Source organism: Paralichthys olivaceus, chromosome 17, assembly GCF_024713975.1.
Source record: "Paralichthys olivaceus isolate ysfri-2021 chromosome 17, ASM2471397v2, whole genome shotgun sequence".
Taxonomy (NCBI): domain Eukaryota; kingdom Metazoa; phylum Chordata; class Actinopteri; order Pleuronectiformes; family Paralichthyidae; genus Paralichthys; species Paralichthys olivaceus.
In genome coordinates this window covers 12339305-12355684 of record NC_091109.1, presented here as the reverse complement: position 1 = coordinate 12355684, position 16380 = coordinate 12339305, and the positions used below count along the sequence as shown (strand labels likewise).

Sequence of the window (16380 nt, the reverse complement as noted above, 5' to 3'; positions counted from 1 at the left end):
GATATTGATGTTCAACCCAAAGCCCTCATCTACTACGCCTTAATCAGCGCGGTGATAATGTTTGTGTGTGCATTTGTTGTATCAGTGTCTATGTCAGCTTCACACCATTTTATGGTTCTAACAACATTAAACACCGCTGACACACACTCTCACTGAGCTCTTCTCTCACCTGGCTTGTCACAACAAAATAGCAATTTTCACTGGACGGGAAGCTCCTCCCACCAATCTGCTGCCTGACTAACGAGGTAGATAATGGCTCTAATCTGTCATCATCCTCATCTAGGTTGGCTGACCTTTCTATTGACAGACTGTGGTGGAGAATTGACTGGGGGCACCAGAATCATCTGCGATCACCATGTTTTCCCACACAGCTGGGACCCAGATTTGCCCCAACTCCAAAATCTAATCTCGATAATCTTCTTCCAACGCTCGACAAAGCAGAGCAAACACAGTGGGTTTTGCCAGTTTGATGATCGCATGTTGTTGGGTGTTATCTGCTGAGTAAAATTGGGTTTCAAATGGCTTTTGTTGAGCTGTTTCCATGTTGCTCAGACGCTGCTGGGATCAAGCCATCGTTGTTTTTTTGCTTTCTTCTCGGCCTCATTCAGAACAGTTTGAGTTTCACCGCAGCGTCTGTCTGTGTAACTGGAGCGTGTGAACCAGAGAGTTAATGACCCCGGGATCGCAAACTCTGACCTTTTATGGCCTGAAGGGTGACCTTTGAGCGTGGCCACCCGTCAAGCAATCCACTCTGTCTCTCTCCCTTTTGCATGCCTTCCCCTTCCTTCATCTGCATCTATATTTTCTGTCATGCTTCCTCCTTTCATCTCTCTCTCTCTCTCTCATTCCCTGTGTTTCTGAGTGGCTCAGGTCATACAGCTAATGAGTGCTCCTATTTAAGGAGAGCACCAGAGCTCTAAATAGATCTCTTAAGATCCTTTAATCTGAGGCAGCGGAGGCCTCTTGTTCTGTGTGACGACAGTCTGGACACAGTGAGGCTGTTACTGTAGCTCCAACTGTTACCACAGCTCCAACTGTTACCACATCCGCAAAACTCCTGGGACCCCCACCCCCCTCAGCCCCGACTGGACTCAACTCTTGTTTTTGGACCATGTTTTCATACCTGAGGACCCCACATTACATTGTGAGTAGCTGACGACTTAAAGTGAATGTGAGTGGAAGTGTTCAGGCTTAGGCTACTTGGCTGAGGGAAAAGTAGAGCAGGTGTCATGGTAGTGACTGCAGAGCAGCACGACTGTGTGTTGTCAATGTGATTATTATTTGTGCAGAAGGTTAGCTGCTTTCAAATTTCTCTTTCTTTCAGTACTTTGAAAGTACTTCCATCTTTTGCTTGAGTACTTTAATCTCATGCAATATTGTAGTTTTTACTCTACTAGACTGATCAAATTCTTTAAATGTATAGAGATGTGTTTCCATTAGACAGGGATTTGGGCCAATAAAACTATTACACAGTAAAAATGTTCTGATTCTCTGCTGGTACATTTTCAAACCCCAATGATATGTAATTATAAGAAATGTAATTAAGGCTTGATTGTTCTTGATTAAGCTTAATGAACAATTATTTTTGGACTTTTTTTCTCTACGTGTTTAAATATTTGTCTGATAAACTCTTCTGATTGGTGTTTATTGTGTTAAGTGTAATGTGAGCGTAGGTCAGTGGGGGAGTTAATAAGGAGATGAGGCAGGGTAATACAGCACATAGAGGAAACCCAAGAGTTTGAATGCATACAAAGGGAAAAGCATTAGCATTAATTAAATTAGGTCAGCAAGAGGTTATAAATATTTAAATCATAAGGCAGATATAAATGATAATAGGTTTGTCTGTGAAATTTTGGCTGATTTTTATTTTTTATCGTCAACCGATAACTCGATTGGATATTGATTTCCATTTATATACAAATTAGGATTCTCAGGGTCAGCTGCATGAATTTTGATTGTGTTTTTGAACTATCCATAGAGAATCCTGCAGAAGCATTATGTATAAGTGCAATGTGAAATCGGTAGGGTACTCTAAAGTAAAGGTTTCAAATGCTTCCCATGTTCAGGTGCTTAAACTATGCTTTAACACTAGGGCCCTCGATTTGTAGAAACTCTTTGATAAGATCCAGTAGAATATATTTCACTCAACTCTGTTGTAAGAGTAGATTTCCCTCAGGACTAATGACAAACCTTCGCTCTCTGTTGTGAAAGTTTGAGGGTTACATAAGAGCGGAGAGGTTGATGGTTGTTGTCAGTCTCCTCTTACAGCATCAAAAGGAGTCTAGCTGCTTCAGAGAGAGAATACAAAGAGGCTCCGACCTTCGCTTAACTGCAGGGCAGATTCATCTCAACCTGAATGGTCCGCTGACAAGAATAGGTTCTGTCTGTGAACAGAGATGAGGTGGTGTTTTCATGTTGCACAAAGCACACGTGCACTCATATCTGTTCACCACTAAAGTTTTTCTTCAACATAGAACAGGTTAAATCTCTTTTCTCAGCCCTGTCACCAACACACATGTCCCTCTGTAAGGACACTGGAGAGAGAGAAAATGTTCAGCCATTTCCCTTATTCTCCAATAAGGCTTAACTCCCCTCTACACCCGAGTCTCCACGGTAACCTCAGCTTTCAGTCTAAGTACTATGGTTTCATTATTTTCTGTTGTTCTGCATGGTCCCTCCTGTCTTTCTTTCTGTGTCGCATTGTTTCTACCCACTCCCTTTTAAAGGGGTCAACCGTGTGACACTTCACACCTCTCGTAGCCCCCCTCCATCCCCAGCCCTCCCTTTCTTTCTCCTCCACCTCTCTTGTCCAAGTCAGCTGCTCAGCTGTAGTGACTGAAGACTTACTGACCATTGTTTTCCTCTGTACCAAGAGCTCTAGTGTCCCGCGCTGTCTCTCCACTTCATAGGGCGCAACATCAATAGACCTTAAGCCAACGGCCACCGGGCCCCCTGGTCTGCCTCGTCATGCCCATCAACCAGCCTCAATCTGTGGAGTCATCAGACTAAAATCGACCAAGGCCCAGAATCACTTTAAAAACAATTAAATTAGACACCTTCTTCCCTGGACTGCTATGGTATCAATTTGTATACTGTCCTCTTTTTTTAATGGTATTTCAACTATAAGTGCTATGACTTTGGGACAAACTAAACAAACTATTGTTATACCAGGGTTGTCATATCTTATACAGTCAATATGGCAATATTATATGAGTCATACTGAGATATCTAAAATCTCATATCCCGATTGAGATCATTTCATATCCACATAATGATACATATTGTTTCTTTATACTCAGAATGTCCAGAGAATTGAGTCGGATATTACCCAGAGTTTGCCTTTCATACATCACAATGCAGCAGGAGATCTTTTCTGCACAGACATGTTTACAACAGCAGCAAATCCTCTGCGTTATTCAGGGGAGAGGTGGAGCAGCCGTGTGCAGCAGACAGACAGGAAGTGACATATAAACAAAAGATATTGTCCATCATCACACGATATATATAATTTTATTGCTCAGCTCTAATATAGAGCAGGGTTCAACGCCAATGGCAGCCATGTGGGGTCGACCACACAAACATTGTTGCTATTGGTTGAGGTGGTGACGTTACTGATTTACGTTCATTAAAGTTGAACTCCATGTAAAGCCGTGCTGCGGATTTGGTTCGCCACAGGAAGCCAATGTTTTATTTGCCCCATCAAATTCTGGAAGTGCAAGGGGAGCTGTTAATGGGCACTGCTACATTTGTGTGTGTGTGACCTTGACCTAACTCTATAAGACCAGTTGGCTGAGATTTCCGACATGGTTATTTAATATCATCACTGTGAGCTGTAGAGTTTGCCAATGGCCATTTTTTGCATTTATAATGCAGTATGATTGCATTGTGGGGTGACATTGTAAATGCTTTATTGGAGGAATGGAAGTAAGTTTCTTATTGTTGCCTTTAAACAAAGTGTCTCTCTGTCATGATTTAAGGCCCATGTATTATTGTTAGGATGATGCTACTGAAGTGAATCATTGTTTATCTACTTATATTTAGACCTACATCATAAACCATTCACTCTATATTGCAGCAATACTCTCATGGTAATCCTTTAGTGTCACTAAGTTGTTTGACAGAGTCTGTGTTGTCCGTATTATGACGTAGCAGTGGAGGTGAAGGCTTTAGGGATCTGTAATATAACTTTGATATGTTGGGAGTTTGTCCCTATTATCTAACATGTATATATCTCAGCTCTGCTGCAGTCAGCTCTATTTTGGCATTTGTACTGTGAAGGCAGTAACTTGATCTGTTTTTGTCACAGCTTGACGTGCTGATGTGTGTGGGCAGTGGGAAGGTTTCTGAGTCCTGTGATAAGGAAGGAAGAGGGGAATGGATGTTTTATCTTAGACTCAATCCACTTTAACTTTGTTTCTTCTTAAATTGGTTAACGTTTTCTACAAAGCAACACACATTAATTAATTTAGTCTGTCCTTACTCTGCTCTTTTTCTCTCTCATGCTGACGCAGACACACACAAACATTGTCATCAGACACATGTGTAAACTCAAACTGACTAAACTCTTATGATGGATGTTACCACGTCTGAACAGTGTAATCACGTTGGGAACATCCTGTTTTCTTCTTCTCAACTGCTCAGGATATGTAGGCAGGAGCTTGATGAATTTGAGTTTATTCAGCCACTGATGATAAAACACCCGTCCCTATGCTGAAAGTAAAGCATGGGATGAAATGATAATAGCAGATTGTTTACAGCAGCCATTCATTCATCAGAGAAACTCTTATGTTTGCCTGTAATCTGCTTCTTCTGAAACCTAATCCACCTAAACAGGACGTCCTGAGGGACTTTGTCCACTGTGATTTTTTTCCTTTACATGAGGCTTATGTACTTATGGTGGTTTCTTTAAACATGTGCAGAATGTGTTAGAGTGTGTTACAAATATGTGGCACAAAGGGCTGTGTGGATGCTCATAATCTCTCCCCGTGTCTCACAACCGCAAAGGCTCATGAGAAATCTCATTGATGTTTCAGAACAACAAAGACTGGGCTCACAGGGCAGCCGGAAGAGAAAGTGTGCAGGGGTGTGCTGCCAGTGGAAGTGCCTCCTGATTCATGCTCCGCTCAACTCAATCAGAAATGAAAACATGCTTGTTGACATGCATGGAGACATGTACAGTTAGACAAGCAGATGCTACTGCAATTAAAACATGTACGCTGGCTTGTTTAATCAAATTAACTGGTTTAAGTTTGTACACAGAGCTCTGGGCTCAGCCTGGGGAGGACAGGGGACCTCATGTTTATGATGATGGGGGAGCACTATACTGAATACTGTAAAGAATAGTTGTATAAGGTTGTTTGTGTCTCCTGAGGGAGCTCTGTGAAGTCTGATTAGCACTTGAAATAGTTCATTGTTTTATGTTCCTGTGTATTTTTACTTGAAAATAGAACAATCCCCTATTCAGAAGTTTTGAATGCTCTGTAATTTCACCTGTTTTAAATGTTTTGCTCCCATCATTATTTTAGATGTTATCACCCTATTTAAAATGAGGGGAGTGTCTGTTGGAGCTGAGGGAATCAGGGCTCCCCTCTCCTCCTCCTCCTCCTCCTGCCTGCTCCAGCTCTCAGAAACCCTCTGTGTCTCTGTGTGTTTCCACATAAACAGAGCAGATTAGCAGGAAGATTTGAAGGAATATTAATAACCTGCTATAAACCACAGCCAGCTCTCTCCCAAGCCATGCTACAGACAGAGTGCACCACTGGGTTTTTGCTTTAATTAGCTGGTTCCAAATTTGTTTTTATGATGAAGTTTGTGTTGGCTCGTAATGGGTAAAGCATCATATAAGCTGTATTGTATCCAGTGTGGTAACATTACACCAAAAACACACAGTTGTGTTGAAACCAATAGACTAGTTTTCTCTGTTGCTTTTCCAGTGTTGCTTCTCAGAAGCAGAGAGAACCAACCTCTTCTTCGTTGGATATTCATCATATCAGGCACGATGAGGCCAATTTGCAGTGCCTGTTCTAAACCTGCCGGTTTGGAATGGGCTGTTGTAATAATGGGTGCAGCTTTCTTTCTGAAACTGTTAATGAACTACAGTAATTGAGCTGCAGTAAGGACAGACCTGACACTCAGCTCAGCTCAGTGCGCAGAACCCTATGGAGAATCAGTAGGTGTTGCTGGCATATGTGTCACCTTTCCAAGTTGCATCAAATTTGACAATGCACTTCTTCTGGCCATTAACAATACACGTGACAAGCTGATAAGATGAACGATATGCCTTCCACTGACAGACAGAGTTTTCTGGAATCATTAGTGTGAGGACCTAAACATTGCTGTTCTGATTTAAGGTGCCTGTGCTGTGTTGCCCGAATTAAGAAATGATAACTTTGTTCCCTCTGCAATGTTTTCATCGTCATCTGTTTGTCCATCTGTCTGTTTTTTAGCAGGATTACTTTAAAGTTACTCAACCGATTTCCATGACATCACATTTTTTTTACTCTCTTTAAAATGGCGATATAGGGTGCCCTTTGAGTTACCAAAGTTATGCCAGTTTTAAAAAGACTTTTTTTTCCTGTTCTGTCTTGAAATGCAATCAGATCAATATAAGTCAAATAATTATTTATTTTATCCATCTTTAGGGTTGCAATCACAGGAATTTCCACTGTTGATTAATTTAGTCATTATTATTATTTTGAGTTTTGATTTCTATACCAAATCCAAAAAATGTGATCACAAGTTCCCAGACTGAAGTATTGAATTAAAAAATAAAATAAAAGTAATTTAACTGACTAATAATTTCAGCTTCATACCATCATGACCTCCTCTCTACAGGTTCACACTGCCTTTATCTGTGCCCCACCCTGTCCGACCAGCCATTCAGCAGCCAGGAAAGTGAGCTTGTGTAATTAGCTTGAACCAATCACGCTGAAGATATTACAGGATTAGTCATTAACTGGGGGTTTAGCTGTCAGCTGTCGGACACAGAAGAATGCTGCTAAGTCTGTATTTCAGCCATGTGCACCCTGCTGCCAAGAAATATAGAGAAATACAAACTCTGGATACAGAGCACTCCCTCAAATACAGTGACATGTTCTGCTGCTCTGTTATTTCAAAGTGTAGAGGATGATTGGATGTATCGGTCCCCATAAATGTTGCATAGAGTCCATAGTGTTGGTGTTCCTCTTCAGAGATGTTATTGGAATTATGCAGTTTGTGAGCATTCATATAGTCTCGACATGAAAACAGTCTGCACTGGCACCACGTTTTAATTGTCCGAAGCATCAGAATGTAATGTTTAATGGTGTGAGTACAGAACAGACCCCGTGTTTGTTCTGGACGTGCAGCGGGAGAAAACCCGATGGCAGCGAGTTTGAACATAAAGACTCTTTGTACAGGCACTTGAAATAAGTAATAAGAGAGTAATCTGGCACTGCTGGTTCCATGAAAGAAATTGAATTTTCTTATGACGCGTCATCAATATTTTTTCCCCCCAAAACCTGTCTGCGACTAAACAGAACAAATTGATGCTGTCAGGGAGCTGGCAGGTCATTTGACTTTTGCAGCCAGAATTCATTTATTGGGCCCCTTCCCGTTCTGTCTCCTCTCTTCGGAGCGCACGCAGAATCCATCACATCCTGTTTTTCCTTTTTTATTGGATGGTTGTGTGGGTAACAGATTGCAGTGCAGCTCTGACATGCTGTCCCACAAGTCTGACTGTTAGTCTCGCACTGTGATCGTAGAACACAGACGCTGTGTAGCACAGCCTTTAGAGAAAGTAGTGTATCTGAGTCAAATTTTGGCCCAGGATGAATAGAAGGAGGAGAATGGGTGAGAAAACAGCATCCAGGCTGGACAGACTGCTAGGGGTCTGGGAGTCACTCCTGCTGTGTGGATCTGTGGCCTTTGACCCAGCCCAGAAGAGGGAGATATAGGAGCCACTGCATTGCATACATATGTCCCCACCATGCATTCTCTTTGTATTTCACCTACCTCCTCATGTTCTCTCTTTCCCAGACTACTCTGACTACACAGCCTTTTAAAATGGTGACCTTCGATGACACATTTAGTTTATTCAAATGGAATAATTGTGATCAGTGGATTTGCTTGAATGAGATTTTGCATCAAGGTCAACTTTGGACAAGTTCTTCTAGTCTTGAGATTTACCAATAGCCAGCAGTCTTTACAGGTTCAATACTATTGCAATCAATGAATATTGGGGTTATCATTTATTATATATTATTTATTATTATTTTAGGTTCCACTGTTACAATACAGGTCCTAATGGGAAACTGTATTATAAACTTGTATTTCTTATTTGACATTGGACATGTCATTCTTCCAAAAATAATGTCCAATACACTTCAGTCAGTTTATTGGCCCCTTGGTTTGGTCATCTTCTAGGAAAACTCTGCCATGAGGATTAACACTTAAGAGGTCAGTAGGTTAAAGGCTGAGTCTACTGTTAGTTAAATGAGGTACTTTTGTAATGAAGTTGAAGAAATCACTGTTAAAATACTGTAAATGTAATAATATAATGAATCAAGGCAGAACTATAGCAGCCACAGCAGTTCACCAGCTAGCCCTGTTATTAATTTCCCTGTCTCACTTTGTGGTGTGACCAGGCTGAACAGATCTGATGGGGAAAAATGTAAAAACTATGGAGCGCGCACCAGGGACAAAGCAGGCCCAGGTGCTGCAGGGACGCAGGTGGTGTCGGCCTCGAGCAGCTTGATCTACAAATCATATCACGCACGCTGACACTAGTAAACAGCATATGCAGAAACACTATCTTCAATTCTGTTTCATGCAAGTGTGTATCCTCACGTACACACTCCAGCAGCTGCATGCTCCTGTGCTTCACTAACCTGGTGATATTTGAGACACACACACACACTCCAGGAATGTGTCCATAGGCTTTGGAGAGATGAACAGAACGAAAAAGGAGATGTCTAGTCTGGCCCGTCAGTGTTTGCTTTCACGGTCCAACTCCAGTTTGGCCCCAAATAGAAGCTAAACCCTGTGATCTATTGGGTGCCTATAAAATAACCATGGGCGTGTTGTCCCAGATATGAATTGTTTGATCCCCTTGCTCTAGTTATGCTCACTTACTAAAACACTTGTACTGCAGAATGTGCGGTCTAGTGCTGCAGACTGGTACTTGACAGCGTCTCTCCCCATATGCACACGAGACCGAACATGGCTGCAGGCTTCCTCCGTCCTCAAAATCCGCCCTCTTCCTCTCGCTCATTAACATTTCAAGAGGGAAATCTGATTTGGGAAAGCAGTGTGTGGCAAATCTCTTCTATTACTCACACAGAAGATATGAAAACAGAGATATTGAATGAGCGGTCCTCTGAGCTTGTAAAAGCATTAGATGATGTGCATTGACACAAGAACTCAATCATCTGTCGATTGCAGCTTGTTTTACAATTACACATTAGTGGGCTTTAATCTGGTAAAATGCAATTTTCTTTGTCAGCAGCAATTTCTATACTAGACCAGTTATTCTCCACCAAGCCTACGAGAGCTTTATCAGAAACAGGGTGTATTTCCACAGACACGAGCTGACATTTTAGCCGATCACCATCAGCTCAGGACCGAAAGGTTAATTGCTCGCGTCTCGTTTAGGTTGCGAGCCTCGTCGAGTCCTCTGATCCATGAAATGAAAGTAGCTGTCGTCATCCCGACAAGCGAAAAAGATGCTGACTCACTTTCATCCCAAGGTTTCTCAGATTTATGCCTTCCCTCACAAACCCCTGGCCATGTTCTGCTGACTTGTGGATGTGTGCAGTCGCATCGTCGGCTGAAGTCAATATTTGAATTCCATTAACATTTTTTTTTTCACCCACTCTTGCTATTCAGTGTTTTTATTTTTCAAGCAGCATATCTGGTCTTTTTTACCAGAATGTCTCTCTGAACTGCAGTGCAAGGCTGCAGCTGGAAGTGGTTGCTAAGAGAAGTGAGGATCTGTGGCTGTGTGTTTCTAAGCATCTTTTCTTGTTATGTGTGTATGTGCCATGTTTTCTGCTCTGTGAAAGTGTCTGCTCGTGAACAGGGAGCGGGGGGCTTTGGTTTGTGAAATGCCACAAATGTGATGATGGGGGAGTGGGCGAATATGGTCTGACTGACGCCCAGTGAGGTGGAAATGTAGGTTAATCTGGTCATATGGACACAACCATCATCATCAGCATCATACCTCCAGGAGGATCGAGGGAGTGGGTGATGGAAGGGGGCAGTGGGGCGTTGGCTGAGCCTAGAAGGGGGCAGAGAGACAGAGGAGGTATGGTGCATGGTTATCAGATGCAGTGGAGGAAAAGGGGTGTGTCTTAGTGTGCGTGTGCACATGCGTGTGTGCATGCGCACAGAGAGCAGAGGGTCAGAGATTGGGGGATCAGATGTGAGAGATGAAGGAGGTGGGGAAAGATGAGAGGACCGAGGACAAAAAGAACAGAGGGAGCGGCAGTGGACTGATGCATTGGCGTGGAGGCGGTGTGCTCACCCTTATCACCCTTACCTCTCTCACCCCGCAACCTATCCTCAAACACTCCTCTGCGTGTCCGCCTGATTGGCTTGGTGTCACCATGGTCACGGATGCAGCTCCTTCTATCACTATGCCACCACCTAGCCTCCGCCCCACCACACTTCCTTTTCTAATTCAATTACACAATCACATTATGTAATGAAGTTGTCAGGGTAATGCACACACACTCTGAGGTGTGACATTGATGAAGACACGGTGTGAAGTGGAAGATAGAAAGACCTTTTACACTAAACATTGAGTAATTACTCTTGCAATCAAGCTGTTGTGATGTTAGAGGAAATCATACATTTCTCCTGGTTTAATTCTGCTTTAAATTAGGTACATAGATAAAATCAGGTGTATTTCACAAACAAAACAAGCATCTAAACTTTGAAAGGAATTACAAAGATGCTAAGGGAAATGAATTAAAGGGAAGTTGTCAAAGTCATGAAAAAAATGTAGAGACACTGTAATTGATTAAGTTGTGTGGATAACCACCCATCTATATAATGCATTGCAATTTAAAAGCAACGTATTGAACACGTATAGAAAACACTGAGCAGGATGGTTCTATTAGATGTTTGTCCCTGTATGTCGGCCCTGTGATGGACTGACCTGTGCCTGTACAACCCCGCTTTATAGCATAATGATAGATGGATGAATAAAGGGAGTGAGGGAGGGACGGATAGATGGTTGTTATACTAGATTGTTGTAGTTTTGGCAATGTGCAGATACAGAGGTCATCTGATACAGAAAAACCCCACAAATGTTTGATTAAAGGTATCAGTACTCTGTTAACTTGTTCCACAAGGAAGATACATATTAACAGAATGAAGCCGGAATAAACGGAGAAATCACATCACAGCATTGTGACCAAAACATTTTACTGGATCATTGCTGCAAGTAGATCAATTCTGATGAATGTGTGGGTTGAATGTTTACATTACACCAGTAGTGCTGGTCTAAACAGGACCTAATGGCTTCTGAGACCCCTTTCAATCAAAGCCTTGCTGTGCAGCGAGTGTCGAGTGTGTGAAGGTTTGATAGTCGGGTGGGTGTGAGCTTCTCTCTCATGCCCTGTCACTTTTCATTTGTGCACCACATATGAATTCCTTCAAGAAGAGACTCTCCAGTGTGTGCACCTATGTCCCTATTTAAACACGTTACAGAGCACGATACATCTATGACCTGATGTTTCGAACACACTGACTTTCAGGTGTGGCAGTTTCATATCCAGGCCAGCCATAAATCTTTGTTCTAATGCTTTTTCATGATTTATGTACTCGCAGTAATACGTGATACACCGGCTGCCAGTGTGAGGTCTAGAGACCTGATGTAATGTGCTCCACTTTCTTTGTCTACTTTCTCTCTTTATCCTGGCACCAGCAGCAGCAGCAGTATGAGAATCTGCAGTTTGTGAAGCCGCTGCAGCAAGGTGACTGAATCACAGCTCTGACCAACATTGAAAGAAATGATAATAAAGCATCTGACCTGCCTCTGTGTAGAGTGTATGCAGCATGGCTTTGTAAATTCTGCTGCACAGACACTGACAGTGCTTTAAAATGCAGCATGGAGATGCTGCAGAGTGGGTTGCCATGTGTGCACCAAGTGAAACCCCTCCCCCTCACGCTACTTTCCTCATGGCCAGATACATTTGATGGAGACTCCCACCCACTCACCAGCTCCCCCCTGCTCCCTCCCAACCCAAGGGAGACACCTAGTGGAAGTAAGGCCAAATTACAGACCCACCTCCCGGCTGCCCTCACTCTGACCTGCACTTCTTTACAGGCAGAATAATTTATGGTTTAATTTACGGCGCGCTGTGAGGCACAGGTACAACCACAGTGGGATAGGAGGGTGGTTAGACTGAACAAGAGGAGGGGGTGTATGAAACATAGTGGTATTCCCAACATGGTGATAAATATACAGGCCGCATTAACATGTGTTCCATGTTGCTGAGCATAATCTCATTGGGCCCCATTAGCAAACCAATTCTCATTGGTTCTTTTCTGTTTACTGTGAGCGTCTGTTCTGCTCTGCCGTCACATTCTCCATTAGACCACTGACTTGAATTAATCTCACATTTCCATGCAGGGCGAGCCCACACTCTCCAGAATGCATAATGCAGTTAGTGGGGATTCTGTGCTGTAGTGGCCTGCAGTCTGAAACTCATTTATCATGGCTGTGCATAGAGATGACAACTGTTGCTGTTGTGACTGTTCTTTATTCAACAGATCTCGCCTCACTCCTTCCCTCTCTCTCTCACTCTCTCCATCCATCCTTCATTTATACCTCCCTCCCCCCAGACTCTGTGAGCGATCCCTCCTGCCCCCCAGGTTCTTTCTATTTTTAATTACCTTTCAGAGACCCGGGGTCTCGATCCCCTGCCTCTCAGCTCTCTGTCACATCTCATTGACTTCTAACTGGTCAGCAAACCGCCCATGGAGATACAGTGAGGAGAGATTTACAATCAGGCACTCGTTGAGATTACAAGTGCATTGTGGGAACAGATGTAAATGTCGAATTTGTCATTGGAGATTTTTAATGATGCTACTTATTATTTGAGTGCATGGGCCAGGAATATTGATTATTTACTAAATATGAATTATTATATACACCTGCACTGCTAGTTGCAATTCCCAATTAATGGAATAACAGATTGTTTTATTATTTGAGGTCAATTAGTTAAATGTTATGCATGTCATATGGCTTCATAACACAAACACAAGCACCAGGATTAAGTCTTGACTGTCACACACTACTTAGATTCATGTTTATTTCTGTTCTGTATAGATCTTTTTCTTTTAGCTGCTCTAACCGAGCTTTTGTGTGACTGCACAGTAAGGCAAGGATGCTCTCCAGGACGTAGGCGGACAAATTTCATTCTCAGAGGATTCACCACAGGATGCAAACCACTGGTAAACCTCAAAAACAGAATGACAGGCTGCAGCTCACAACAACAGAAACAGGAGCAGTTCTGGAAACAAGTTATTTGAACTTATGAAAGAAAAATCAACATCGTGTCAAGTCATTGAAATGGAAAGAAAAAGGAAGAGCTCATGACACAAAGCCGTTATCTGTCAAACATGCTGGAGGTTCTGTTATGGTTGTTGATGATTTGACAGAAGCAGAAGGATGAAAGCAGAGAGATACAGGAGTCTGTGCTCAGATTCAGCCAAATGCATCAGTCATGATAAAACATGTAGTTGTTCTACAGGACAACGAGCCTAAATGTAAAAGCAGCCCGTCGATCTAAAACTCGCTGAAGACCAGAGGTAGAGAGACCCCACAACACATCTGGTGATATCCGTGTCTCTTGAGCACAAGTCATGTGTTGGACTAATTCATCCAGCACAACCTGCTTTTATTCAGACTTTGTTGTTCTCCACACCCCCTCATCTGACTCCTGAAAGCCTTCACTTACTGAAATACAATTCTGTGCAAAAATAAAAGATTACATTATTTTTTAAATTGGCCTAGAAAAAAACACCAATGTTTACAAATGACAATAACACTTCATAGTGATAAACCACATAACCAAAAAAAATAGTCCATTCCAAGTATGAGGAAGGATCTTGACTGCATTACAACATCAACAAAGCCTGAGTGAAAACTGAAGTAGACAATCTCAAATATATAACTGCCGGTATGCAACTTTTACTTTTTAGTTCTTCTTTATTTTGTTCTACATCCCTTCCTCGTCTCCTTGCTTTTTCTTCATGATGCTCTGTCTCGATGTCTTCCCTTGCCCTTAAAAATGAGCATCCTTGCTATCACTCTGTTGGTCGTCTCCTCATTTGTTCAGGTGAAAGAGGAGTGCAGGACGAGGCCGTCACACAGCACTGGTCAGGGATATTATCTTTCCCCGACACACACAGTCACATTGTCCCAATCAGGTTAAATATAGAGCCTGGCCTGTGGTGAAAAAGTGTGAACTGCCACTGTCCGTCTGTCAGTGCACAGTTTGACTCAAACATCCTCCGATAGAGGAAGCTGTGACTTTTTCTCTACTGCTTCCTGTTGTGTCAGACGTGTTTGTGTGTTTGTGAGGCAGAAAGATCCTGTTCCCCTTTGCCTCGGTCTCAAATTACCTCCTGCCTTCAACTGGACACATAGACGAGCAGAGAGGAAAAACGGAGTGTGTCTGTTTGAGTGTGTGCGTTTGTGTTTTGGAGGTAAAGCCTGTGTGCATCCCATCACACTTGATTGCCACGGTGCATCGCCATGCATCGTGCATTCAGTATATTCAGAGGTCACCAGAGAGCCAGAGAGGATGACGACGAGGTGTTTGTGTGCAGCCACGGAAAGAAGGTGACACGACAGATAGCGAGCTGAAATTAGATTGTTAGAATGGACGTGAAAATAGGTGGATTTTACTTTGTTTTTCTACAAAAGAAGTGATGAAAGTGTTATTTTTACCGTGTCAGGTATCTTTGCACTGTGTCCACGCTTAGATTGTTATAGAACAGGGTGTCTGCTTTGCCAACACAGATGGATTTCATGTCCTGTAACTGTTCGAGCCAGGTTTGTTCCCTTAAAACTGTTAAATTGGAATCCAGGTAGCATTGTTGAGGTCCTAACTAAACTTTGCCTGCTCTGAAAGCTGCAGGTACAATGTGTCTGCAGTGTGCCAGTAAAACACTTGATGTAGGGTTCAGTGACACATTTAGAAAAGTGGCTTTGCTATTCCAGGCATGTGTTTAGACTTCACACATTGTACAAGGCAGTTCATTTTTGCATCACTTCTATTCTGAGAGTTTTTGCGTGTTTTTAAATAGCATTTTATTCTTTATTTTCTTTATATTGTAAAGATACTGCACGGGGGAAGAGCCCAACTCATTTCATTTTCCAAGCAGGATACTTTATGTTCTCAGCCCTGTTCATTTGTTAGTTAGATTTTGCGTAATCTTGCTTATAAAAAAAACAACTGGACCGATTACAACGAAACTTGGTGGAGGGATGCATTATTTTTGAGAGAGAGCAATTTGGGGATCTTGATGAAAAAATGACATGTTTATGGGACTGAGTGTGTGCAGTTTGGTTTGGATCTTGATCTAGTGAATTGAAATGGTGCTGTTGGGCCTTGGTTGAGGGATTCACACTACAGATTGCTATCTGAGTTTGTAAATTGGTGCAATATACTTGGTCGGTCACTGACACTGGCATATTTTTCAGTTTGATAATGTGTGTTAATATAGAAACTGTGTCTTTCTGGGCTCAAAAAATTGAAGATGCATCAACCTCTGCTGCTTCAGTTTTGACTAATCTTTCTTAAATCTGTCTCGTGCAGTCCCCTGTGCAGCACCATCAAAGTACAAATAGATTCATAATCATGTTACACAGGCAGCAGTAACAATAAGCAGTGAAATGATTGTGGACCTGTTCTTGTGCACAGTAACAGTCAGTGTACACACTCGTCTCTGTCTAAAATCAGTGTTAAATGACTGAAGGAAAGTGGAGACAGCAGGAGAATGTTTTGGTTCCGTCTCTGTCAGAGAGGACATTAAAGCTTGTTAATTATCTTTTCACCGGATGCAGTTTGGTTTTGAATCTGTTTGACCCCAGTCTCACTCTCAGACCACTCTCACTCATCTTCATTATCACCACGTTATTCCCTAAAAACCCAATTAAAACTGCAGCATGCTGCCTCCATCCTGGTTGGAACTGATAAACCTGAACCTGAGTTCAGCCAAACCATCATCTCTCAGTGGTTTGCCTCCATGCTCGAGCATTATATGTGTTGGACTGAAACAGAGAAGCAGCGGGTAAATCTAACTGAAAACAGCAGGACGCCTCTGAAACCTTTTCTCTGTGCGCAGGATATTAAATAATAATTTATGTGAAAAATACTCTTGTTA

The 16380-nt window shown here is 42.4% G+C and overlaps 1 protein-coding gene across 7 annotated transcripts in view; it reads left to right on the top strand.

The window, feature by feature from the left end:
* arhgap12b (Rho GTPase activating protein 12b) overlaps window positions 1–16380 on the top strand; it is a 52079-nt gene that overhangs the window by 21249 nt on the left and 14450 nt on the right. Inside the window, exon 1 of one of the 7 annotated variants that reach the window (XM_069512778.1) lies at window positions 14609–14833. The exons of the other annotated variants lie outside the window; for them this stretch is intronic. Within the exon in view, the coding sequence (XP_069368879.1) occupies window positions 14747–14833 (87 nt within the window). The 5' untranslated portion in view covers window positions 14609–14746. Of the gene's footprint in view, window positions 1–14608; window positions 14834–16380 lie in introns of those variants that run through there. 7 annotated transcript variants of the gene reach the window in all.